The sequence below is a fragment of the Oncorhynchus gorbuscha genome, linkage group LG21, assembly GCF_021184085.1.
Source record: "Oncorhynchus gorbuscha isolate QuinsamMale2020 ecotype Even-year linkage group LG21, OgorEven_v1.0, whole genome shotgun sequence".
NCBI classification, from domain to species: Eukaryota; Metazoa; Chordata; class Actinopteri; order Salmoniformes; family Salmonidae; genus Oncorhynchus; species Oncorhynchus gorbuscha.
This window is the reverse complement of record NC_060193.1, coordinates 5,990,089-6,017,749: the sequence shown is the minus strand read 5'-3', so window position 1 is coordinate 6,017,749 and position 27,661 is coordinate 5,990,089. Positions and strand designations below refer to the sequence as shown.

The 27,661-nt window shown below is 52.4% G+C and overlaps 1 protein-coding gene across 1 annotated transcript in view; it reads left to right on the top strand.

Annotated features, from left to right (window-relative positions):
- exoc6b (exocyst complex component 6B) overlaps nt 1–27,661 on the top strand; it is a 182,494-nt gene that overhangs the window by 25,522 nt on the left and 129,311 nt on the right. Inside the window, 5 exon segments of the mRNA XM_046320331.1 lie at nt 5,499–5,664; nt 9,781–9,828; nt 10,274–10,364; nt 12,333–12,378; nt 15,906–16,110. Coding sequence (XP_046176287.1) covers nt 5,499–5,664; nt 9,781–9,828; nt 10,274–10,364; nt 12,333–12,378; nt 15,906–16,110 — 556 coding nt within the window.

Genomic DNA, 27,661 nt, shown 5'->3' with positions numbered 1-27,661 from the left:
AACCTCCATTTTTTTTCTCTCTACCAAATTTCTGGGTAACAATTAAGTACCTTCCCTATATTGTTTTACATCAAAATGGCCAAAAAGAAGCAAAAAATAGCTCCTTAGAGCAATTTCTCAATCAATAATTTAGCTGGAACTGTCTGGGAGAGGGGAGGGGAAAACTCTGCCACTGGAGGCTCCTCCTCAGAGGAAGGGGAGTAACATCCTCTGTGAATTACATTAAAAAAATAATAATGAAACTTAATTTTTAAAAATGTATTCTTTTTTTTAGATAAAACTATAATAAATATATTCACATCAACAAATAACTAATTAAAACCCACTGTTTTGCAATGGTCTCCAGTAGCCTCAGCAGCACGCTGTAGGGTAGCACCATGGTGTAGCCGGAGGACAGCTAGTTTCTGTCCTCCTCTGGGTAGATTGACTTCAATACAAAACCTAGGAGGTTCATGGTTCCCACCCGCTTACATAGAATTACACAGTAATTATGACGTCTTCCGGAGGACGTCCTCCAACCTATCAGAGCTCTTGCTGCTTGAACTGACATGTTGTCCACCCAATCAAAGGATCAGATAATGAATCTAGTACTAAAAGCATAAGCTACAGCTAGCTAGCACTGCATAACATGACGTCGACTCAAAGCGAGAGAAAGACAATAGTTGAACCGTTTTGAACAAATGTATTTATTTTCAAAATAAGGAGACGCAGCAGAGATTAAGCTGTATTTTTGTTAAATATTCAGTTTCACGCTAGCTAATGCTGCTTATTTACCCTACTCAACACTGTGACTCAGAGAGGAATTATGTTTGCTAGCTAGCTTGCTAAGGCTACCCAACTCTCCAACTCTTCCAAGTCAAGGTTAGCTTTCGGTTTTATAAATGTATTGCCACTGGGGCCCGTCTGTGTAACTACTAAACTAACCACTACTGCGTGATTGTACACGTGAATTGGATTGTGCGTTTACTAAGGAGTTCGTTCCGGTAGCTATGTTGACTATGACGTTAGCTAGTGTGGTGGCAGCTTCAAGGCCTCTTGGACACAGCTGCCAGCTTCAAGGCCTCTTGGACACAGCTGCCAGCTTCAAGGCCTCTTGGACACAGCTGCCAGCTTCAAGGCCTCTTGGACACAGCTGCCAGCTTCAAGGCCTCTTGGACACAGCAGCTTCAAGGCCTCTTGGACACAGCTGCCTCAAGGCCTCTTGGACACAGCTGCCAGCTTCAAGGCCTCTTGGACACAGCTGCCAGCTTCAAGGCCTCTTGGACACAGCTGCCAGCTTGCCTCTTGGACACAGCTGCCAGCTTCAAGGCCTTTGACACAGCCAGCTTCAAGGCCTCTTGGACACAGCTCTCAAGGCCTCTTGGAAAGCTCAAGGCCTCTTGGACACAGCTGCCAGCTTCAAGGCCTCTTGGACACAGCTGCCAGCTTCAAGGCCTCTTGGACACAGCTGCCAGCTTCAAGGCCTCTTGGACACAGCTGCCAGTGTCAACTTTTGCAGCCTCAGGCTCATCTAAAAAGCTCCTTTTTGAAGCGAGGGTCAATGAAACCGGCCATGTGCACGACTCTCTTTTTGCCTTTTCTGTGTATCTGTTAAGGTTTTCTCTCATTATCCTTTTCATCTCCCTGGTCAGGGATGGCTCTGTATCCTCTCCCTGGTCAGGGATGGCTCCGTACCCTTTTCCACCAGAACATCACAGGTGACGTGGTCCAGGACAGGCTTGATGGCTGACAGTGTCACTCGTGTCTGAGGCAAGTGCACCTGTATACTTGCTCAGAGGTTCGAGGCGCTCAGAGGTTCTAAGACCCGAGACAGTTGTTCCATGACACTTATGTCGACATCCGTTGGTCATCAGATGCCATGTTCCTCCTACTGGCTGCTGTTGGCTGAGGAAACACTCAAGCACCTTGTGTGTAGACCCCCCCCCCCCCCCCCCCAATCGGGTCACCACATCATGGATCAGAGCTTTCTGTGGCATGTTGAGAAGCAGCTTGTTTTTCTCTCCCTCTTTCTCTTCCAGCTCCGTGAGAAGCCTTGGATCAGATGTCGGCAGGCCTTGACTGCTGTGTCAAAGCTCTGAATTTTCAGATCCTTTGAGATGGTCAGGTTCAAATGATGGCGAAAGCACCCAAAGCCGCAGATCTGGGACCTGTTCAAAAGCCTTGATCATGCTTATTGCGTTGTCTGTGGTTTTGCAGACCAGGTCTTTCTTGTTGACCCCCCCCCCCACATTCTTCCAGCATATTCTCAAACTCTCTGTTGTGAGCTGAGTGATCTTCTGGGAAGAACTGTGTTTCCAGGCAGTTTGATTCCTGTTCCAGTCTGGGGTGAGGTAATGGATGGGGAAGCTGATGTAGGGTTGAACCACCCCCTGCTTTCACTGGTCCAGAGGGACGCATCTGCAGAAAACCAAAGTGCCTTGAGCCAAACTCTTTCCAACATCAGCTTTAACCTGGTTGTACATGTTTTGGGATTTCAGTCTCCGGGGGAAAATAATGTTTGCGATGTCACTTTATAGTGAGGCACGGCAACCTTCCATCAACCTCAAAGTCAGGCTTCTCAACAATATGAAATGTCATCATGTCCTTTAAATGCTTGCTGGAGTTTGTCACACAACTGTAGATGAGGGACCAGTAGCATCACTGGGTTTGCCTTCTGCACGTCCATCTCTGTAAACAAGGGAATAGCAAATGTATTATTACTGATACATTATAATTATTACACACACACACACACACACATAATTATTACACATACACACAATATAATAATAATAATAATAATAATATATGCCATTTAGCAGACGCTTTTATCCAAAGCGACTTACAGTCATGTGTGCATACATTCTACGTATGGGTGGTCCCGGGGATCGAACCCACTACCCTGGCGTTACAAGCGCCATGCTCTACCAACTGAGCTACACAGGACCAATATCTATCTTCTGTGTTGCATTTCAGTATATGCAATGACCCCATGCACCATTTACATGTATACAAATGAGTCTGAAGACAGTGAGAGTAATTACAATTAATAGTTAGTAATTAGGAATTACAAGCCCAATAATTGACATTTGTACAGGGAGTCTCGTAGGGGGGAGAAAGACTATACTGTTTATACCTATCCAGACCCTACAGATCCACTACTATACTGTTTATACCTATCCAGACCCCACCACTATACTGTTTATACCTATCCAGACCCTACAGATCCACTACTATACTGTTTATACCTATCCAGACCCTACAGATACACCACTATCCAGACTACAGATTTATACCTATCCAGACCCCACTATTATACTGTTTATACCTATCCAGACCTTACAGATGCACTACTATACTGTTTATACCTATCCAGACCCCACTACTATACTGTTTATACCTATCCAGACCCTACAGATACACTACTATACTGTTTATACCTATCCAGACCCTACAGATCCACTACTATACTGTTTATACCTATCCAGACCCTACATATACACTACTATACTGTTTATACCTATCCAGACCCTACAGATACACCACTATACTGTTTATACCTATCCAGACCCTACAGATAAACTACTATAATGTTTATACCTATCCAGACCCTACAGATCCACTACTATACTGTTTATACCTATCCAGACCCTACAGATCCACTAATACACTGTTTATACACTGCTCAGAAAAACAAAGGGAACACTAAAATAACACATCCTAGTTCTGAATGAAATATTCTTATTAAATACTATACTTTTTCTATTTACATAGTTGAATATCCAGACCCTACAGATCCAACAAAATCACACCAAAATTATCAATGGAAATCAAATTTATCAACCCATGGAGATCCACTACTATACTGTCTGACCCTACAGATCCACCACTATACTGTTTATTTCCAGGAGTCACACTATCAAAATTATCCAGAGTGGAAAACTACACTACAGGCTGATCCAACTTTGATGTAATGTCCTGTTTTAAAACAAGTCAAAATGGGGCTCAGTAGTGTGTGTGGCCTACCATCCAGACCCTGATCCACTACCTGTTTATACCTATCCAGACCCTACAGATCCCTACAACGCCTGGGCATGCTACTATACTGATGAGGTGGCTGGATGGTCCACTATACTGTTTATACCTATCCAGACCCTACAGGATCTCAGATACACTACTCCCAGACCTGATCCACTAAAGCATCCGACCCTACTCTACTATACTGGACAGTCTGTTTATACCTATGGATCCACCACAACGTTTATACCTATCCAGACCCTACAGATCCACTACTATACTGTTTATACCTATCCAGACCCTACAGATCCACCACTATACTGTATGGTGGATGGACCCTACAGCTGAGACATCCACCTATACTCCAGATCAGATCCCCAGATGTGCTCACTGTTTATACCTATCCAGACCCTGATCCACTACTATACTGTTTATACCTGTTTATACCTATCCAGACCCTACAGATTCATGTCTCCAGACCCTACAGGTTTATACCTATCCAGACCCTACAGACCACTACTATACTGTTTATACCTATCCAGACCCTACAGATCCACCACTATACTGTTTATACCTATCCAGACCCCACTACTATACTGTTTATACCTATCCAGACCCTACAGATCCACTACTATAGTCCATACATCACTCAATGCCTTCCTCTTGCAGGAACTGCTGAACACTAAAATAACACATCCTAGATCAGCTTTACATATGAATGGCTGACAACAAAATCACACCAAAATGATCAATGGAAATCAAATTTATTGTCTTGCATTAGGAGGAACCCAGGGCCAACCTTAAAACACCAGCATATAGTCTCACAAGGGGTCTGAGGATCTCATCTCTAAAGGTACCTAATGGCAGTTAGGCTCCCAGATGTGCTCAATTGGATTCATGTCTGGCAGTCCATAGCATCATGGAGGGCTGACACACTCCAGCTACATGAGCGAGCCCCAAAGAAATGCCACCACCCAGCAGTCTCCATGACTGACCTAATGGCAGTTAGGTGGTGCACATGATGGCGCCCCCAAAGAAATGCCTGGTAGGTGGTGTGATGGCGCCCCCTGCCTGGTAGGTGGTGTGATGGCGCCCCCTGCCTGGTAGGTGGTGTGATGGCGCCCCCTGCCTGGTAGGTGGTGTGATGGCGCCCCCTGCCTGGTAGGTGGTGTGATGGCGCCCCCTGCCGGGTAGGTGGTGTGATGGCGCCCCTGCCGGGTACGTGGTGTGATGGCGCCCCCTTGCCTGGCGGGTGGTGTGATGGCGCCCCCTTGCCTGGCGGGTGGTGTGATGGCGCCCCCTTGGTGTAAGTGTATATTAGAAGCCTTGGGAAGTGGATCAAGATACTGTATATTTTTCGTTGCTAAAAGTGTTCCGTTCCCTCAACACTTTGTTTTACTTCCCTTTGGGGATACCCCCCAAAAAAAACATGTATCCCTGAGATTAAATCTCTTTGAATAAAAGAGTCCCCTGAATGTTGGTTCTCTCGTTTTCTCCTCCAGGTCTGTGTATGACGGTCAGGAACATGGCGTGTTTATGGGGAAGCTGGACGGGAGGATTCGGAACCATGACAGAGACATCGAAAAGATGTGTAACCACCATTTCCAAGGATTCGTTGACTCCATCACTGAACTACTCAAAGTCAGGGGAGAAGCACAGAAACTCAAGGTGAGGATGAGGAGAGGGGAGAAGCACAGAAACTCAAGGTGAGGATGAGGAGAGGGGAGAAGCACAGAAACTCAAGGTGAGGATGAGGAGAGGGGAGAAGCACAGAAACTCAAGGTGAGGAGAGGAGAGGGGAGAAGCACAGAAACTCAAGGTGAGGATGAGGAGAGGGGAGAAGCACAGAAACTCAAGGTGAGGATGAGGAGAGGGGAGAAGCACAGAAACTCAAGGTGAGGATGAGGAGAGGGGAGAAGCACAGAAACTCAAGGTGAGGAGAGGATGAGGAGGGGAGAAGCACAGAAACTCAAGGTGAGGAGAGGATGAGGAGGGGAGAAGCACAGAAACTCAAGGTGAGGAGAGGATGAGGAGAGGGGAGAAGCACAGAAACTCAAGGTGAGGACAGAGGGGGGGGAGAAGCACAGAAACTCAAGGTGAGGAGAGGATGAGGAGAGGGGGGAGAGGATGAGGAGAGGGGGATGAGGAGAGGGGGGGGAGCACAGACACAAGGTGAGGAGAGGAGAGGGGGGAGAGGATGAGGGGGGAGAAGCACAGACACAAGGTGAGGAGAGGAGAGGAGAGGAGAGGGGGGAGGATGAGGAGAGGGGGTGAAGCACAGAAACTCAAGGTGTGGAGAGGGAGGGGGGGGAGGAGATGATGAGGGAGGGGGGATGATGAGGGAGGGGGGATGATGAGGAGGGGAGGGGGGGATGATGAGGAGAGGGAGGGGGATGATGAGGAGAGGGAGGGGGTGATGAGGAGAGGGGGGGGGTGATGAGGTGAGGAGATGATGAGGAGAGGGGGGATGATGAGGAGATGATGAGGAGAGGGGGGATGATGAGGAGAGAGGGGGGATGATGAGGAGAGGGGGGATGATGAGGAGAGGAGAGGGGGATGATGAGGAGAGGAGAGGGGGATGATGAGGAGAGGAGAGGGGGATGATGAGGAGAGGAGAGGGGGATGATGAGGAGAGGAGAGGGGGATGATGAGGAGAGGAGAGGGGGATGATGAGGAGAGGAGAGGGGGATGATGAGATGAGAGGAGAGGGAGGGGGTTGAGGAGATGATGAGGAGAGGGAGGGGGATGAGGAGAGGGGGTGATGAGGTGAGGAGATGATGAGGAGAGGGGGGATGATGAGGAGAGGAGGGGGATGATGAGGAGAGGAGAGGGGGATGATGAGGAGAGGAGAGGGGGATGATGAGGAGAGGAGAGGGGGATGATGAGGAGAGGAGAGGGGGGTGATGAGGAGATGATGGGGGGTGATGAGGAGATGATGAGGAGAGGAGAGGGGGATGATGAGGAGAGGAGAGGGGATGATGAGGAGAGGAGAGGGGGGTTGAGGAGATGATGAGGAGAGGAGAGGGGGATGATGAGGAGAGGAGAGGGGGTTGAGGAGATGATGAGGAGAGGAGAGGGGGATGATGAGGAGAGGAGAGGGGGGTTGAGGAGAGGAGAGGGGGGTTGAGGAGATGATGAGGAGAGGAGAGGGAGATGATGAGGAGAGGAGAGGGGGATGATGAGGAGAGGGGGATGATGAGGAGAGGGGGGATGATGAGGAGAGGAGGGGATGATGAGGAGAGGAGAGGGGGGTTGAGGAGAGGAGAGGGGGGATGAGGAGAGGAGAGGGGGATGATGAGGAGAGGAGAGGGGGATGATGAGGAGAGGAGAGGGGGATGATGAGGAGAGGAGAGGGGGGATGAGGAGATGATGAGGAGAGGAGAGGGGGATGATGAGGAGAGGGGGGTTGAGGAGATGATGAGGAGAGGGAGGGGGGATGAGGAGAGGGAGGGGGGATGAGGTGAGGAGATGATGATGAGGAGAGGGGGGTGAGAAGAGGGGGGTGATGAGGTGAGGAGATGATGAGGAGAGGGGGATGATGAGGGGGGATGATGAGGAGAGGAGAGGGGGATGATGAGGAGAGGAGAGGGGGATGATGAGGAGAGGAGAGGGGGATGGGATGAGGAGAGGAGGGGGATGGGATGAGGAGAGGAGAGGGGGATGGGATGAGGAGAGGAGAGGGGGATGGGATGAGGAGAGGAGAGGGGGATGGGATGAGGAGAGGAGAGGGGGATGGGATGAGGAGATGATGAGGAGAGGGAGGGGGGATGAGGAGATGATGAGGAGAGGGAGGGGGATGGGGAGGGGGATGAGGAGAGGGGGGGGTGATGAGGTGAGGAGATGATGAGGAGAGGGGGATGATGAGGAGAGGGGGGGGATGATGAGGAGAGGAGGGGGATGATGAGGAGAGGAGAGGGGGATGATGAGGAGAGGAGAGGGGGGTTGAGGAGGATGATGAGGAGAGGAGAGGGGGATGATGAGGAGAGGAGAGGGGGGTTGAGGAGATGATGAGGAGAGGAGAGGGGGGTTGAGGAGATGATGAGGAGAGGAGAGGGGGATGATGAGGAGAGGAGAGGGGGATGATGAGGAGAGGAGAGGGGGTTGAGGAGATGATGAGGAGAGGAGAGGGGGATGATGAGGAGAGGAGAGGGGGATGATGAGGAGAGGAGAGGGGGATGATGAGGAGAGGAGAGGGGGATGATGAGGAGAGGAGAGGGGGATGATGAGGAGAGGAGAGGGGGATGATGAGGAGAGGGGGATGATGAGGAGAGGAGAGGGGGGTTGAGGAGATGATGAGGAGAGGGGATGATGAGGAGAGGAGAGGGGGATGATGAGGAGAGGAGAGGGGGGTTGAGGAGATGATGAGGAGAGGAGAGGGGGATGATGAGGAGAGGAGAGGGGGATGATGAGGAGAGGAGAGGGGGGTTGAGGAGATGATGAGGAGAGGGAGGGGGATGAGGAGAGTGAGGGGGGTGAGGAGAGGGAGGGGGATGAGGAGATGGTGAGGAGAGGGAGGGGGATGAGGAGATGATGAGGAGAGGGAGGGGGATGAGGAGAGGGAGGGGGGTGAGGAGATGATGAGGAGAGGGAGGGGGGATGAGGGAGGGAGGGGGATGAGGAGATGATGAGGGAGGGGGATGAGGAGATGAGAGGGAGGGGGGATGAGGAGAGGGAGGGGGATGAGGAGATGATGAGGAGAGGGAGGGGGATGAGGAGAGAGGGGGGAGGAGGGGGATGGGGGGATGAGGAGAGGGAGGGGGATGAGGAGATGAGGAGAGGGAGGGGGGATGAGGAGATGAGGAGAGGGAGGGGGATGAGGAGAGGGAGGGGGATGAGGAGATGATGAGGAGATGATGAGAGGGAGGGGGATGAGGAGATGATGAGAGGGAGGGGGATGAGGAGATGATGAGAGGGAGGGGGATGAGGAGAGGGAGGGAGGGGGATGAGGAGAGGGAGGAGATGATGAGGAGAGGGAGGAGATGATGAGGAGAGGGAGGGGGGTGATGAGGGGGGGGGATGAGGAGACGTTCTGTACATACAGTAACATTCTAAACTGTAGCTCAGTTGGTAGAGCATGGCGCTTGTAACGCCAGGGTAGTGGGTTCGATTCCCGGAACCACCCATACGTAGAATGTATGCACACATGACTGTAAGTCGCTTTGGATAAAAGCGTCTGCTAAATGGCATATATTATTATTATTATTAGGAGAGGGAGGGGGATGAGATGATGAGGAGAGGGAGGGGGGATGAGGAGATGATGAGGAGAGGGGGGGGGGATGAGGAGAGGGGGATGAGGAGAGGGGGGTTAGGAGATGATGAGGGGAGGGGGATGAGGATGAGGAGAGGGGGGATGAGGAGAGGATGAGGACGGGGGGAGCAGGAGAGGATGAGGACATTGGGGAGCGGGATGAGAAGGGGGGATGAGGAGAGGGGGAATGAGGAGAGGATGAGGGGGGGTGAGGGGAAGGATGAGGGGAGGGATGAGGATGAGGGGGCGATGAGGGGGAGGGATGAGGGGAGGGATGAGGAGATGAGGAGAGAATGAGGAAGGGGGCGATGAAGAGAGGGGGATGAGGAGAGGGTGAGGAGGGGGGTGATGAGAGTAGGGGGAGAGGGGGAGGTGGGGATGACGAGAGAGGGGGGTGACGAGAGGAGAGGGAGAGGAGATGATGGCAGGAGAGAAGGCAGACCGGGCTAAAGGAGCAAGTTGGGTAGAGGAGAGAACGGGAATGGGAGGAGACTCATTATGATTCTTTCTGATTGGTTGTTTTCCTCTTGTTTCAGAGTCAGGTGACTGAGACCAACCAACGTCTCCAGGAAGATGGGAAAGGGGTATGACAGATCATCTGACAGTTGATACATAATTCATATAATTTCAGGACTAATCATCTGAGATCTTTCTCCACCTCTTCTCCAATCCTCCTCGTCCTCTTCCTCCATTAATGTTTCCTCTCTCTCTCTCTCTCTCTCTCTCTCTCTCTCTCTCTCTCTCTCTCTCTCTCTCTCTCTCTCTCTCTCTCTCTCTGTCTCTCTCTCTCTCTCTCTCTGTCTCTCCGTCTGTCTGTCTCTCTCTCTGTCTCTCTCTGTCTCTCCGTCTGTCTCTCTCTCTCTCTCTCTCTCTCTCTGTCTCTCTCTGTCTCTCTCTGTCTCTCTCTCTGTCTCTCTCTCTGTCTCTCTCTCTCTGTCTCTCTCTGTCTCTCTCTGTGTCTCTGTCTCTCTCTGTGTCTCTGTCTCTCTCTGTGTCTCTGTCTCTCTCTGTGTCTCTGTCTCTCTCTAGCTCTTGACCTGTATGGATGAGTTGAGACTGTGTCGCCTGCAACAGAGAAACATCGCCACATCCATCGACAAGTTCACACACTGTCTACCAGGTATACACACACAACAGGGATCAGGATAACTGTAACAGATCACATTACACCACATAACAGATGACGTTAACACATGACATAGCAGATGACTGTAACACATGACATAGCAGATGGCTATAACACATTACATAGCAGATGACTAACACATTACATAGCAGATGACTAACACATTACATAGCGGATGACTAACACATTACATAGCGGATGGCTATAACACATGACATAGCGGATGACTAACACATGACATAGCAGATGACTGTAACACATGACATAGCAGATGGCTGTAACACATTACATAGCAGATGACTGTAACACATGACATAGCGGATGACTAACACATGACATAGCGGATGACTATAACACATGACATAGCAGATGACTAACACATGACATAGCGGATGGCTATAACACATTACATAGCAGATTACTAACACATGACATAGCGGATGGCTATAACACATGACATAGCGGATGGCTATAACACATGACATAGCGGATGGCTATAACACATGACATAGCGGATGACTATAACACATGACATAGCGGATGACTAACACATGACATAGCAGATGACTAACACATGACATAGCGGATGACTAACACATGACATAGCGGATGACTAACACATGACATAGCGGATGACTAACACATGACATAGCGGATGACTAACACATGACATAGCGGATGACTAACACATGACATAGCGGATGACTAACACATGACATAGCAGATGACTAACACATGACATAGCGGATGGCTATAAAACATGACATAGCAGATTACTAACACATGACATAGCGGATGGCTATAACACATGACATAGTGGATGGCTATAACACATGCCATAGTGGATGGCTATAACACATGACATAGCGGATTACTAACGCATGACATAGCGGATGGCTATAACACATGACATAGCGGATTACTAACACATTACATAGCGGATGGCTATAACACAGCAGATGACTGTAACACATGACATAGCAGATGACTGTAACACATGACATAGCAGATGACTGTAACACATGACATAGCAGATGACTGTAACACATGACATAGCAGATGACTGTAACACATGACATAGCAGATGACTGTAACACATGACATAGCAGATGACTGTAACACATGACATAGCAGATGACTGTAACACATGACATAGCAGATGACTGTAACACATGACATAGCAGATGACTGTAACACATGACATAGCGGATGGCTGTAACACAGCAGATGACTGTATCACCTGACATAGCAGATGACTGTATCACATGACATAGCAGATGACTGTAACACAGCAGATGACTGTATCACATGACATAGCAGATGACTGTATCACAGCAGATGACTGTAACACATGACATAGCAGATGACTGTATCACATGACATAGCAGATGACTGTAACACAGCAGATGACTGTAACACATGACATAGCAGATGACTGTAACACATGACATAGCAGATGACTGTAACACATGACATAGCAGATGACTGTATCACATGACATAGCAGATGACTGTAACACAGCAGATGACTGTAACACATGACACAGCAGATGACTGTAACACATGACATAGCAGATGACTGTAACACATGACATAGCAGATGACTGTAACACAGATGACTGTATCACGACATAGCAGATGACTGTATCACATGACATAGCAGATGACTGTATCACATGACATAGCAGATGACTGTATCACATGACATAGCAGATGACTGTAACACATGACATAGCAGATGACTGTAACACAGCAGATGACTGTATCACATGACATAGCAGATGACTGTAACACAGCAGATGACTGTATCACATGACATAGCAGATGACTGTATCACATGACATAGCAGATGACTGTAACACAGCAGATGACGTTAACACATGACATAGCAGATAAAAAGCTGCTGGCTGGTAGACACAGTTATACAGCTGATAATTGACCTGTCTGTCTCTCTGTCTGTCAGTGTTGGAGATGTACAACAAACTACAGGAACAGATGACTCAAAAAAGGTATAGATTCTATTTTCTAACATTTATTCCCCCCTCTCATTCAGTCTTTGTATCTGCACGTTTCTCTTGTGTTTTACTCTCTTTTACCTCATCCCCCGTCTGCTCTCTTGTCCTCTGCCACAGTGCAATTATTCGCCTACCTCCTCATGCCTTTTGCACACAATGTATATACTCTTTTTTTTTCTTTCTTCTACTGTGTTATTGACTTGTTAATTGTTTACTCCACGTGTAACTCTGTGTTGTCTGTTCACACTGCTATGCTTTATCTTGGCCAGGTCGCAGTTGCAAATAAGAACTTGTTCTCAACAAGCCTACCTGGATAAATAAAGGTGAAATCAAAAAATGTAAAATAAAATTGCCTACTTGGCCACCAGAGGGAGACAGAGTTCACGCTATTTGTTTGAAATGTCACCACATTGCTATCCAACCTTCTTGGATCTGCTGGAGTGGCTTGGATGTTGAGGTTCGGGCCCCCCTTCTCTCTCTACCTCCTCTCTCTTTACCCCTCTTCTCTCTCTAGGGTAGGTCTCCCCCCATCCCCCCTCCTCTTTCTCTAGGGTAGGTCTCCCCCATACCCTCTCTCTTTACCCCTCTTTCTCTAGGGTAGGTCTCCCCCCATCCCCCCTCCTCTCTCTCTAGGGTAGGTCTCCCCCATCCCCCTCCTCTCTCTCTAGGGTAGGTCTCCCCCATCCCCCTCCTCTCTCTCTAGGGTAGGTCTCCCCCATCCCCCTCCTCTCTCTCTAGGGTAGGTCTCCCCCATCCCCCTCCTCTCTCTCTAGGGTAGGTCTCCCCCCATCCCCCTCCTCTCTCTCTAGGGTAGGTCTCCCCCATCCCCCTCCCCCTCTTTCTCTAGGGTAGGTCTCCCCCCATCCCCCTCCTCTCTCTCTAGGGTAGGTCTCCCCCCATCCCCCTCCTCTCTCTCTAGGGTAGGTCTCCCCCATCCCCCTCCTCTCTCTCTAGGGTAGGTCTCCCCCATCCCCCTCCTCTCTCTCTAGGGTAGGTCTCCCCCCATCCCCCTCCTCTCTCTCTAGGGTAGGTCTCCCCCATCCCCCTCCTCTCTCTAGGTTAGGTCTCCCCCATCCCCCTCTCTCTCTAGGGTAGGTCTCCCCCATCCCCCTCCTCTCTCTCTAGGGTAGGTCTCCCCCATCCCCCTCCTCTCTCTCTAGGGTAGGTCTCCCCATCCCCTCCTCTCTCTCTAGGGTAGGTCTCCCCCATCCCCCTCCTCTCTCTCTAGGGTAGGTCTCCCCCATCCCCCTCCTCTCTCTCTAGGGTAGGTCTCCCCCCATCCCCCCTCTCTCTCTCTAGGTTAGGTCTCCCCCATCCCCCTCCTCTCTCTCTAGGGTAGGTCTCCCCCATCCCCCTCCTCTCTCTCTAGGGTAGGTCTCCCCCCATCCCCCCCCTCTCTCTCTAGGGTAGGTCTCCCCCATCCCCCTCCTCTCTCTCTAGGGTAGGTCTACCCCCATCCCCCTCCTCTCTCTCTAGGGTAGGTCTCCCCCCATCCCCCTCCTCTCTCTCTAGGGTAGGTCTCCCCCATCCCTCCTCTCTCTCTAGGGTAGGTCTCCCCATCCCCCTCCTCTCTCTCTAGGGTAGGTCTCCCCCATCCCCCTCCTCTCTCTCTAGGGTAGGTCTCCCCCATCCCCTCCTCTCTCTAGGGTAGGTCTCCCCCCATCCCCCCCTCTCTCTGGCCTAAGGCCGACCTGTTGATGTCTCTAAATTGTTTGTTTGGTCTCCCCCATTTTCTTTTCCCCATTCTCTCTCCATCCTCTAGGGTAGGTCAGCCCCCACCCTCGTGTCAGTGTGTGAGGAACTGAATGGTCTCCCCATCTCAATGCTTTCTCCAGTGACAGGATCCCCTCCTCTCTTCTAGAGCGTTAGACTCCCTGCCTTCGTCTTCTTCTTCCATCCCCTCTTCTGGGGGCCCTCTCTAGGCGGTAGGTCCCCCCATGGGGGCCCCCCTCCCTCTCTCTAGGGTAGGTCTCCCCCCATCCCCCTCCTCTCTCTCTAGGGTAGGTCTCCCCCATCCCCTCCTCTCTCTAGGGTAAGTCTCCCCCATCCCCTCCTCTCTCTCTGGCCTAAGGCCGACCTGTTGATGTGCCTTGTGGGTCATAAATTGTTTGTTTGTGTCGTTCCCCTCATTTTCTTTTCTCATTCTCTCTCCATCCTGCCGTTTGGCCCACAGCGCAGGGGGAGTGGAGAGGTTCAGCCAACACACACAGTGTGTCGTGCCAGTGTGTGAGGAACTGAATGTTGTGCAATACCTCCGTGTCTCAATGCTTTCCCAGTGACAGGATTCTAGAGCGTTAGACTCCCTGCCTTCGTCTTCTTCTTCATAGACAGGGCCCAAGCTACTTCAAGTGGGGGCCCAAGCTACCTCACGGCGGGGCCCAAGCTACTTCAAGTGGGGGCCCAAGCTACCTCACGGCAGGGCCCAAGCTACCTCACGGCGGGGCCCAAGCTACCTCACGGCAGGGCCCAAGCTACCTCACGGCAGGGCCCAAGCTACCTCACGGCAGGGCCCAAGCTACCTCACGGCAGGGCCCAAGCTACTTCAAGGCGGGCCCAAGCTACCTCGCGGCGGGGCCCAAGCTACCTCGCGGCTGGGCCCAAGCTACCTCGCGGCGGGGCCCAAGCTACCTCGCGGCGGGGCCCAAGCTACTTCAAGGCAGGGCCCAAGCTACCTCGCGGCGGGGCCCAAGCTACCTCGCGGCGGGGCCCAAGCTACCTCACGGCAGGGCCCAAGCTACCTCACGGCAGGGCCCAAGCTACTTCACGGCGGGGCCCAAGCTACCTCACGGCGGGGCCCAAGCTACTTCAAGGCGGGGCCCAAGCTACCTCGCGGCGGGGCCCAAGCTACCTCGCGGCGGGGCCCAAGCTACCTCGCGGCGGGCTTAACGGCTGGGCCCAAGCTACCTCGCGGCGGGCTTAACGGCTGGGCCCAAGCTCCTTGCCCCGGGGGCCCAAGCTCTCTCCCCCTTCGCTCTCTTCTCGGCGGGCTTCTCTCTCTCTCCCCGTCGGGCCCAAGCTCTCTCTCTCTCCCCCGGGGCCCAAGCTCCTCTCCCGGCGGGCCCTCTCTCTCTCTCCCCTCTCTACCTCGCGGCGGGGCCCAAGCTCTCGGCGGGGCCCAAGCTACCTCTCCCCCTTCGGGGCCCAAGCTCCCCCTCGCGCGGGGCTCTCTCTCTCTCCCCCTTCGGGCCCAAGCTCCCCCCTTCGCTCGGCGGGCCTTCGCTACCTCCCCCCTGCGGGGCCCAAGCTACCTCTCCCCCCCCTTCGGGCCCAAGCTACCTCGCGGCGGGGCCCAAGCTACCTCGCGGTGGGGATGGTGTTTTTGAATCCGTTTCTTCACTGCCGGGATGACCCTCTTTATGTTTTTAGGCTGTTGGAGTAGTTTCAGTTAGTGTGTGTGTGGGTATTAACCCTTCTGTTCCTTAAAGTACTCCCTAGTGTTGCGGACCTTGGAGGAGCTGGAACAGACGTGTCTCCCCAGAGCGGGCCAGTACAGGTTCTGTTCATCCTGTGTGTGTTTGTAGGTACTACCCAGCCCTGCGGACTCTGGAGCAGCTGGAACAGACGTGTCTCCCCAGAGCTGGCCAGTACAGGTTCTGTTCCATCATGTCTGACAATATCCCCAGACTGAGGACCCTCATCAGAGACACGGCCATGTGTCAACTCAAAGACTTCCTGGAGTCTATTCGGAAACACAGCGACAAGATAGGAGAGACCGCTATGAAACAGGTATGTGTGACTTCTGTTCTTTCTCTTTCTACCCTTCCCTCTCCCCCTTCTCTCTCTCTCTCTCTCTCTCTCGCTCTCTCTCTCGCTCTCTCTCGCTCTCTCTCTCTCTCGCTCTCTCTCTCTCTCTCTCTCTCTCTCTCGCTCTCTCTCTCTCTCCCCCTCTCGCTCTCTCTCTCTCTCTCCCCCTCGCTCTCTCTCTCTCCCCTTCGCTCTCTCTCTCTCCCCCTTCGCTCTCTCTCTCCCCCTTCGCTCTCTCTCTCTCCCCCTTCGCTCTCTCTCTCTCCCCCTTCGCTCTCTCTCTCTCCCCTTCGCTCTCTCTCTCTCTCCCCCTTCGCTCTCTCTCTCCCCCTTCGCTCGCTCTCTCTCCCCCTTCGCTCGCTCTCTCTCCCCCTTCGCTCGCTCTCTCTCCCCCTTCTCTCGCTCTCTCTCCCCCTTCGCTCGCTCTCTCTCTCCCCCTTCGCTCGCTCTCTCTCCCCTTCGCTCGCTCTCTCTCCCCTTCGCTCGCTCTCTCTCCTCGCTCTCCTCTCGCCCTCTCGCTCGCTCTCTCGCTCGCTCGCTCTCTCTCTCTCTCTCTCTTCTCTCTCCCCTCTTCCTCTTCGCTCTCTCTCTCCCCTCTTCCTCTTCGCTCTCTCTCTCTCTCTCCCTCTTCGCTCTCTCTCTCGCTCTCCCTCTTCGCTCTCTCTCTCTCTCTCCCTCTTCGCTCTCTCTCTCTCTCTCTCTCTCTCCCTCTTCGCTCTCTCTCTCCCTCTTCGCTCTCTCTCTCTCTCCCTCTTCGCTCGCTCTCTCTCTCTCCCTCTTCGCTCGCTCTCTCTCTCTCCCTCTTCGCTCTCTCCCCTCTCTCGCTCTCCCTCTTCCTCTCTCTCCTCTCTCTCTCTCTCTCCCTCTTCGCTCTCTCTCTCTCTCTCCCTCTTCGCTCTCTCTCTCTCTCCCCTTCGCTCTCTCTCTCTCCCCTCTCTCTCTCTCTCCCCTCTCCCCTTCGCTCTCTCTCTCTCTCCCCCTTCGCTCTCTCTCTCTCTCCCCTTCGCTCTCTCTCTCTCTCCCCCCTTCGCTCTCTCTCTCTCCCCCTTCGCTCTCTCTCTCTCTCCCCCTATCTTCGCTCTCTCTCTCCCCCCTTCGCTCTCTCTCTCTCTCTCTCCCCCCTTCGCTCTCTCTCTCTTCTCTCCCCCCCCTTCGCTCTCTCTCTCTCCCCCCTTCGCTCTCTCTCTCTCCCCCCTTCGCTCTCTCTCTCTCTCCCCCTTCGCTCTCTCTCTCTCCCCCCTTCGCTCTCTCTCTCTCCCCCTTCGCTCTCTCTCTCTCCCCCTTCTTCTCTCTCTCTCTCCCCCTTCTCCCTCTCTCTCCCCCTTCTCTCTCTCTCTCCCCCTTCGCTCTCTCTCTCTCCCCCTTCGCTCTCTCTCTCCCCCCTTCGCTCTCTCTCTCTCTCCCCCTTCGCTCTCTCTCTCTCTCTCTCTCTCCCCCTCTCTCTCTCTCTCTCCCCTTCGCTCTCTCTCTCTCCCCCTTCGCTCTCTCTCTCCCCCTTCGCTCCCTCTCTCTCTCCCCCTTCGCTCTCTCTCTCTCCCCCTTCGCTCCCTCTCTCTCTCCCCCTTCGCTCCCTCTCTCTCTCCCCTTCGCTCCCTCTCTCTCTCCCCCTTCGCTCCCTCTCTCTCTCCCCCTTCGCTCCCTCTCTCTCTCCCCCTTCGCTCCCTCTCTCTCTCCCCTTCGCTCCCTCTCTCTCTCCCCCTTCGCTCCCTCTCTCTCTCCCCCTTCGCTCCCTCTCTCTCTCCCCCTTCGCTCCCTCTCTCTCTCCCCCTTCGCTCCCTCTCTCTCCCCCTTCTCTCTCTCTCTCTCTCTCTCCCTCGCTCTCGCTCTCTCGCTTTCGCTCTCTCGCTCTCTCTCCCTTCGCTCTCTCGCTCTCTCTCTCTTCGCTCTCTCGCTCTCTCTCTCTCTCTCCCTTCGCTCTCTCTCGCTCTCTCCCCTTCGCTCTCTCGCTCTCTCCCCCTTCGCTCCCTCTCTCTCTCGCTCTCTCCCCCTTCGCTCTCTCTCCCCTCTCGCTCTCTCCCCCTTCGCTCTCTCGCTCTCGCTCCCCCTTCGCTCTCTCCCCTTCGCTCTCTCCCCCTTCGCTCTCTCGCTCTCTCCCCTTCGCTCTCTCCCCCTTCGCTCTCTCTCCCCTTCGCTCTCTCTCTCCCCCTTCGCTCTCTCCCCCTTCGCTCTCTCCCCCTTCGCTCTCCCCCTTCGCTCTCTCGCTCTCTCCCCTTCGCTCTCTCCCCCTTCGCTCTCTCCCCTTCGCTCTCTCCCCTTCGCTCTCTCCCCTTCGCTCTCGCTCTCCCCTTCGCTCTCTCCCCCTTCGCTCTCTCCCCCTTCCTCTCTCGCTCGCTCTCTCCCCCTTCGCTCTCTCCCTCTTCGCTCTCCTCTCTCCCTCTTCTCTCTCTCTCTCTCTCTTCGCTCTCTCTCTCTCTCTCTCTCTCTCTCTCTCTCTCTCTCTCTCTCTCTCTCTCTCTCTCTCTCTCTCTCTCTCTCTCTCTCTCTCTCTCTTCGCTCTCTCTCTCTCTCTCTCTCTTCGCTCTCTCTCTCTCTCCTTCTCTCTCTCTCTCTCTCTCTCCTCTTCTCTCTCTCTCTCTCCTCTCTTCTCTCTCTCTCTCCCTCTTCGCTCTCTCTCTCTCCCTCTTCGCTCTCTCTCTCTCTCTCCCTCTTCGCTCTCTCTCTCTCTCTCTCTCCCTCTTCGCTCTCTCTCTCTCTCTCTCCCTCTTAGCTCTCTCTCTCTCCCTCTTCGCTCTCTCTCTCTCCCTCTTCGCTCTCTCTCTCTCTCCCCCTTCGCTCTCTCTCTCTCCCCTTCGCGCTCTCTCTCTCTCCCCTTCGCTCTCTCTCTCTCCCCCTTCGCGCTCTCTCTCTCTCCCCCTTCGCGCTCTCTCTCTCTCCCCCTTCGCGCTCTCTCTCTCTCCCCCTTCGCGCTCGCTCTCTCTCTCTCCCCCTTCGCGCTCGCTCTCTCTCTCCCCCTTCGCTCTCTCTCTCTCCCCCTCGCTCGCTCTCTCTCTCTCTCTCTCTCCCCTTCCCCTTCGCTCTCTCTCTCTCCCCCTTCGCGCTCGCTCTCTCTCTCTCCCCCTTCGCTCGCTCTCTCTCTCCCCCTTCGCGCGCTCGCTCTCTCCCCCTTCGCTCGCTCTCTCTCTCCCCCTTCGCTCGCTCTCTCTCTCTCCCCCTACCAAGCCAGAAATGGCTTGGTAAAGACTACACCTGCATCTGATTAACAGAGACAAAGTAAAGAGAGGACGGCGGTTAGTGAACTAGTGTTGTTCTTCTCTCAACATATTGTCCTGATAAAACGGCTCTAAAACAAGGATTCCTGTATAGCCCAGCCAACCACACACACACAAACACACGGGCGACCGTTGTGTGTGTGTGTTTTTAGCTGTGCTGTCACTGGTAGAGTGTGTGTTTGTGGACCACATTATGGGTGAAAGGTTGTTGCAGATGGAGGTAAAGGGTGAGAAGTGCGGGAACGTGTCCACAGCCCCATTCAGGTATTCTCTGGTGCAATTCCCCTCTCATCCTCTAGGTGTCAGGAGAGGACTAACGGTAGAAATGGAGCATTAATTGTACTAAAACTAGGAAGTAGCCTTAAACTAACCCTGTTCAACACACACACATCCTGAACCACTTAGACCCTGTTCAACACACACACATCCTGAACCAGTTAGAGACCCTGTTCAACACACACACATCCTGAACCACTTAGAGACCCTGTTCAACACACACACATCCTGAACCACTTAGACCCTGTTCAACACACACACATCCTGAACCAATAGAGACCCTGTTCAACACACACATCCTGAACCACTTAGACCCTGTTCAACACACACACATCCTGAACCAGTTAGAGACCCTGTTCAACACACACACATCCTGAACCACTTAGACCCTGTTCAACACACACACATCCTGAACCACTTAGACCCTGTTCAACACACACACATCCTGAACCACTTAGAGACCCTGTTCAACACACACACATCCTGAACCACTTAGACCCTGTTCAACACACACACATCCTGAACCACTTAGACCCTGTTCAACACACACACATCCTGAACCACTTAGACCCTGTTCAACACACACACATCCTGAACCACTTAGACCCTGTTCAACACACACACAGACCCTGTTCAACACACACACATCCTGAACCAATAGAGACCCTGTTCAACACACACACATCCTGAACCAATAGAGACCCTGTTTAACACACACACATCCTGAACCAATAGAGACCCTGTTCAACACACACACATCCTGAACCACATAGAGACCCTGTTCAACACACACACATCCTGAACCAATAGAGACCCTGTTCAACACACACACATCCTGAACCACTTAGAGACCCTGTTCAACACACACACATCCTGAACCACTTAGACCCTGTTCAACACACACACATCCTGAACCATTAGACTCTGTTCAACACACACACATCCTGAACCAATAGAGACCCTGTTCAACACACACATCCTGAACCACTTAGACCCTGTTCAACACACACACATCCTGAACCACTTAGAGACCCTGAGACCCATTGGGATATGGTCTAAAGTAGTGCACTATATAGGGAATAGGGTGCCAACCCTGGTCTAAAGTAGTACCACTATATAGGGAATAGGGTGCCAACCCTGGTCTAAAGTAGTCCACTATATAGGGAATAGGGATCGGGTCTATAGTAGTGCACTATATAGGGAATAGGGATCCGGTCTATAGTAGTGCACTATATAGGGAATAGGGATCCGGTCTATAGTAGTACCACTATATAGGGAATAGGGATCCAGTCTATAGTAGTGCACTATATAGGGAATAGGGATCCGGTCTATAGTAGTGCACTATATAGGGAATAGGGATCTGGTCTATAGTAGTACCACTATATAGGGAATAGGGATCCAGTCTATAGTAGTGCACTATATAGGGAATAGGGATCCGGTCTATAGTAGTGCACTATATAGGGAATAGGGATCCGGTCTATAGTAGTGCACTATATAGGGAATAGGGATCCGGTCTATAGTAGTGCACTATGTAGGGAATAGGGTGCCAGTCCTGGTCTAAAGTAGTGCACTATATAGGGAATAGGGTGCCAACCCTGGTCTAAAGTAGTGCACTATATAGGGAATAGGGTGTCAGCTCTGGTCTAAAGTAGTGCACTACGTAGGGAATAGGGTGTCAGCCCTGGTCTAAAGTAGTGCACTATATAGGGAATAGGGCTGTAGTATAAAGTTGTGCACTATATAGGGAATAGGGTGCCAACCCTGGTCTAAAGTAGTGCACTATATAGGGAATAGGGTGTCAGCCCTGGTCTAAAGTAGTGCACTATATAGGGAATAGGGTGCCAACCCTGGTCTAAAGTAGTGCACTATATAGGGAATAGGGTGTCAGCTCTGGTCTAAAGTTGTGCACTACGTAGGGAATAGGGTGTCAGCTCTGGTCTAAAGTAGTGTACTATATAGGGAATAGGGTGTCAGCTCTGGTCTAATGTAGTGCACTATATAGGGAATAGGGTGTCAGCCCTGGTCTAAAGTAGTGCACTATATAGGGAATAGGGTGCCAGTCCTGGTCTAATGTAGTGCACTATATAGGGAATAGGGTGCCATTTGGGATGGACTTGTAACTGTAGTGGAATCTTGGCTGTGGTTGGAGACCAACAGTTAAACTCTAGTAACCTCAGAATGGCTCAAACAGAATGTCTTGATTCCATATGTCTGGGACTACGCTCTCCTTTTCTCTGTCTGGGACTACGCTCTCCCTTTTCTCTGTCTGGGACTACCCTCTCCCTTTTCTCTGGTGTCTGGGACTACGCTCTCCCTTTTCTCTGTCTGGGACTACGCTCTCCCTTTTCTCTGTCTGGGACTACCCTTCCCTTTTCTCTGGTGTCTGGGACTACGCTCTCCCTTTTCTCTGTCTGGGACTACCCTCTCCCTTTTCTCTGTCTGGGACTACCCTCTCCCTTTTCTCTGTCTGGGACTACCCTCTCCCTTTTCTCTGTCTGGGACTACCCTCTCCCTTTTCTCTGTCTGGGACTACGCTCTCCCTTTTCTCTGTCTGGGACTACGCTCTCCCTTTTCTCTGTCTGGGACTACCCTCTCCCTTTTCTCTGTCTGGGACTACGCTCTCCCTTTTCTCTGTCTGGGACTACGCTCTCCCTTTTCTCTGTCTGGGACTACGCTCTCCCTTTTCTCTGGTGTCTGGGACTACGCTCTCCCTTTTCTCTGGTGTCTGGGACTACGCTCTCCCTTTTCTCTGGTGTCTGGGACTACGCTCTCCCTTTTCTCTGGTGTCTGGGACTACGCTCTCCCTTTTCTCTGTCTGGGACTACCCTCTCCCTTTTCTCTGTCTGGGACTACCCTCTCCCTTTTCTCTGTCTGGGACTACCCTCTCCCTTTTCTCTGGTGTCTGGGACTACCCTCTCCCTTTTCTCTGGTGTCTGGGACTACCCTCTCCCTTTTCTCTGTCTGGGACTACCCTCTCCCTTTTCTCTGGTGTCTGGGACTACCCTCTCCCTTTTCTCTGGTGTCTGGGACTACGCTCTCCCTTTTCTCTGTCTGGGACTACGCTCTCCCTTTTCTCTGTCTGGGACTACCCTCTCCCTTTTCTCTGTCTGGGACTACGCTCTCCCTTTTCTCTGTCTGGGACTACGCTCTCCCTTTTCTCTGTCTGGGACTTCCCTTTTCTCTGTCTGGGACTACCCTCTCCCTTTTCTCTGTCTGGGACTACGCTCTCCCTTTTCTCTGTCTGGGACTACCCTCTCCCTTTTCTCTGTCTGGGACTACCCTCTCCCTTTTCTCTGTCTGGGACTACCCTCTCCCTTTTCTCTGGTGTCTGGGACTACCCTCTCCCTTTTCTCTGGTGTCTGGGACTACCCTCTCCCTTTTCTCTGGTGTCTGGGACTACCCTCTCCCTTTTCTCTGGTGTCTGGGACTACCCTCTCCCTTTTCTCTGGTGTCTGGGACTACCCTCTCCCTTTTCTCTGGTGTCTGGGACTACCCTCTCCCTTTTCTCTGGTGTCTGGGACTACCCTCTCCCTTTTCTCTGGTGTCTGGGACTACCCTCTCCCTTTTCTCTGGTGTCTGGGACTACCCTCTCCCTTTTCTCTGGTGTCTGGGACTACCCTCTCCCTTTTCTCTGGTGTCTGGGACTACCCTCTCCCTTTTCTCTGGTGTCTGGGACTACCCTCTCCCTTTTCTCTGGTGTCTGGGACTACCCTCTCCCTTTTCTCTGGTGTCTGGGACTACCCTCTCCCTTTTCTCTGGTGTCTGGGACTACCCTCTCCCTTTTCTCTGGTGTCTGGGACTACCCTCTCCCTTTTCTCTGGTGTCTGGGACTACCCTCTCCCTTTTCTCTGGTGTCTGGGACTACCCTCTCCCTTTTCTCTGGTGTCTGGGACTACCCTCTCCCTTTTCTCTGGTGTCTGGGACTACCCTCTCCCTTTTCTCTGGTGTCTGGGACTACGCTCTCCCTTTTCTCTGGTGTCTGGGACTACGCTCTCCCTTTTCTCTGGTGTCTGGGACTACCCTCTCCCTTTTCTCTGGTGTCTGGGACTACCCTCTCCCTTTTCTCTGGTGTCTGGGACTACCCTCTCCCTTTTCTCTGGTGTCTGGGACTACCCTCTCCCTTTTCTCTGGTGTCTGGGACTACCCTCTCCCTTTTCTCTGTCTGGGACTACGCTCTCCCTTTTCTCTGGTGTCTGGGACTACGCTCTCCCTTTTCTCTGGTGTCTGGGACTACGCTCTCCCTTTTCTCTGGTGTCTGGGACTACGCTCTCCCTTTTCTCTGGTGTCTGGGACTACGCTCTCCCTTTTCTCTGGTGTCTGGGACTACGCTCTCCCTTTTCTCTGGTGTCTGGGACTACGCTCTCCCTTTTCTCTGGCGTGTGTGTGTGTGTGTGTGTGTCTGGGACTACGCTCTCCCTTTTCTCTGTCTGGGACTACCCTCTCCCTTTTCTCTGTCTGGGACTACGCTCTCCCTTTTCTCTGGCGTGTGTGTGTGTGTGTGTGGTGTGTGTGTGGGACTACGCTCTCCCTCTTCTTTGGGGCTATTCTAATTTCTTCCTTCTCTTCTTTTCTCCTCTACCTCTCCATTCCTTCACCATCTGTCTGCTCTCCTGTCAGTCCATCACTTCCCCATCATACCAGACCACTAATAGCAGTAGCTTGTTCACACACACACACACACACACACACACACACACACACACACACACACACACACACACACACACACACACACACACACACACACACACACACACACACACACACACACACACACACACACACACACACACACACACACACACACACACACACACACACACACACACACAGGGATGGATGGACTGACTCTGATTTTCTGTAATTGTTTTAATTCCTCTAACTACCCCATATGGCCCTGGTCTAAAGTAGTGCACTAAATAGGGAATAGGGTGCCAGTCCTGGCCTAAAGTAGTGCACTATATAGGGAATAGGGTGCCATCCCTGGTCTAAAGTAGTGCACTAAATAGGGAATAGGGTGCCATCCCTGGTCTAAAGTAGTGCACTATATAGGGAATAGGGTGCCAGTCCTGGTCTAAAGTAGTGCACTATGTAGGGAATAGGGTGCCAGTCCTGGCCTAAAGTAGTGCACTATGTAGGGAATAGGGTGCCAGTCCTGGTCTAAAGTAGTGCACTATATAGGGAATAGGGTGCCAGTCCTGGTCTAAAGTAGTGCACTATATAGAGAATAGGGTGCCATTTGGAACGTAGCCTCTGCAAATAAATAGTAGCGTCCATTTAGGCATAATGGGGCTTTTGTCTGCTAGGAGGAGAGAAGGGTGAAGGATGGGAGGGGCTATTGTCTGCTAGGAGGAGAGAAGGGTGGAGGATGGGAGGGGCTATTGTCTGCTAGGAGGAGAGAAGGGTGAAGGATGGGAGGGGCTATTGTCTGCTAGGAGGAGAGAAGGGTGGAGGATGGGAGGGGCTATTGTCTGCTAGCAGGAGAGAAGGGTGGAGGATGGGAGGGGCTATTGTCTGCTAGCAGGAGAGAAGGGTGGAGGATGGGAGGGGCTATTGTCTGCTAGCAGGAGGAGGGTGGAGAGAGGGTGGAGGATGGGAGGGGCTATTGTCTGCTAGGAGGAGAGAAGGGTGGAGGATGGGAGGGGCTATTGTCTGCTAGGAGGAGAGAAGGGTGGAGGATGGGAGGGGCTATTGTCTGCTAGGAGGAGAGAAGGGTGGAGGATGGGAGGGGCTATTGTCTGCTAGGAGGAGAGAAGGGTGGAGGATGGGAGGGGCTATTGTCTGCTAGGAGGAGAGAAGGGTGGAGGATGGGAGGGGCTATTGTCTGCTAGGAGGAGAGAAGGGTGGAGGATGGGAGGGGCTATTGTCTGCTAGGAGGAGAGAAGGGTGGAGGATGGGAGGGGCTATTGTCTGCTAGGAGGAGAGAAGGGTGGAGGATGGGAGGGGCTATTGTCTGCTAGGAGGAGAGAAGGGTGGAGGATGGGAGGGGCTATTGTCTGCTAGGAGGAGAGAAGGGTGGAGGATGGGAGGGGCTATTGTCTGCTAGGAGGAGAGAAGGGTGGAGGATGGGAGGGGCTATTGTCTGCTAGGAGGAGAGAAGGGTGGAGGATGGGAGGGGCTATTGTCTGCTAGGAGGAGAGAAGGGTGGAGGATGGGAGGGGCTATTGTCTGCTAGGAGGAGGGTGGAGATGGGAGGGTGGAGGAGGGTGGGGAGGGGCTATTGTCTGCTAGGAGGAGAGAAGGGTGGAGGATGGGAGGGGCTATTGTCTGCTAGGAGGAGAGAAGGGTGGAGGATGGGAGGGGCTATTGTCTGCTAGGAGGAGAGAAGGGTGGAGGATGGGAGGGGCTATTGTCTGCTAGGAGGAGAGAAGGGTAGGAGGAGGAGAGAAGGGTGGAGGATGGGAGGGGCTATTGTCTGCTAGGAGGAGAGAAGGGTGGAGGATGGGAGGGGCTATTGTCTGCTAGCAGGCTAGCAGGAGAGAAGGGTGGAGGATGGGAGGGGCTATTGTCTGCTAGGAGGAGAGAAGGGTGGAGGATGGGAGGGGCTATTGTCTGCTAGGAGGAGAGAAGGGTGGAGGATGGGAGGGGCTATTGTCTGCTAGGAGGAGAGAAGGGTGGAGGATGGGAGGGGCTATTGTCTGCTAGGAGGAGAGAAGGGTGGAGGATGGGAGGGGCTATTGTCTGCTAGGAGGAGAGAAGGGTGGAGGATGGGAGGGGCGGGGGTTCAGAGGGAGGGAATGGGGGATCGAACTGGATTATTAATTAATTCCTTAATTCCTCTTTTTTGATTTGCTCGTCTTCATCAGTTTTGTCATCTCCTTGTCCTTCTCCTGGAAGGTATCCTCCTCCTCTCCTCAAATTTCATCTCTCTGTCATGCAGTGTCTGTCTGTCTTTCATTCTATATTAATCTCTTCATTCTGTCTCTCTCTCTCTCGGTTCTCTCTCTCTCTCTCGGTTCTCTCTCTCTCTCTCGGTTCTCTCTCTCTCTCTCGGTTCTCTCTCTCTCGGTTTTCTCTCTCTCTCTCGGTTCTCTCACGGTTCTCTCTCACGGTTCTTTCTCTCTCTCTGTTCGTTATTTTTTCCTCTAAGTTCAGTAGGAGAAAGTTCAGTTCCACATTAATGGGAACCGCATTTCTCTGTCTATGAAGTAGATCAAGATTGATGACCTGTATATAGTTACCACACACACACACACACTATGATGACAAATAATTCACTGTCAGAAAGGACAGACGGGTGTCCCACTTTTACTCAACTCCGTCCTTGTCCTCTTTACCATCATCCCCCTGTCCTTGTCTCCTCCCCCTGTCCTTGTCTCCTCCCCCTGTCCTTGTCTCCTCCCCCTGTCCTTGTCTCCTCCCCCTGTCCTTGTCTCCTCCCCCTGTCCTTGTCTCCTCCCCCTGCCCTTGTCTCCTCCCCCTGCCCTTGTCTCCTCCCCCTGCCCTTGTCTCCTCCCCCTGCCCTTGTGTCCTCCCTCTGCCCTTGTCTCCTCCCCCGGTCCTTGTCTCCTCCCCCTGTCCTTGTCTCCTCCCCCTGTCCTTGTCTCCTCCCCCTGTCCTTGTCTCCTCCCCCCCTGCCCTTGTCTGTCTCCTCCCCCTGTCCTTGTCGCCTCCCCCCGGCCCTTTTCCTCATCAGTAACCAGCTAGGAGACTCTAGTTCTCTGTTCTCCAACAACATATCGCTAACTAGCTAGCCATTTCACATCACATCGGTACACCAGCCTAATCTTGGGAGTTGATAGGCTTGAAGTCGTAAACAGCAGAGCTGCTGGCAAAATGCACGAAAGTGCTGTTTGAATGAATGCTTACGAGCCTGCTGGTGCCTACCATCGCTCAGTCAGACTGCTCCATCAAATCATAGACTTAATTATAACATAATAACACACAGAAATACGAGCCTTTGGTCATTAATATGGTCCAATCCGGAAACGATCATCTCGAAAACAAGACGTTTATTATTTCAGTGAAATACGGAACCGTTCTGTATTTTATCTAACGGGTGGCATCCATCAGTCTAAATATTCCTGTTACATTGTACAACCTTCAAT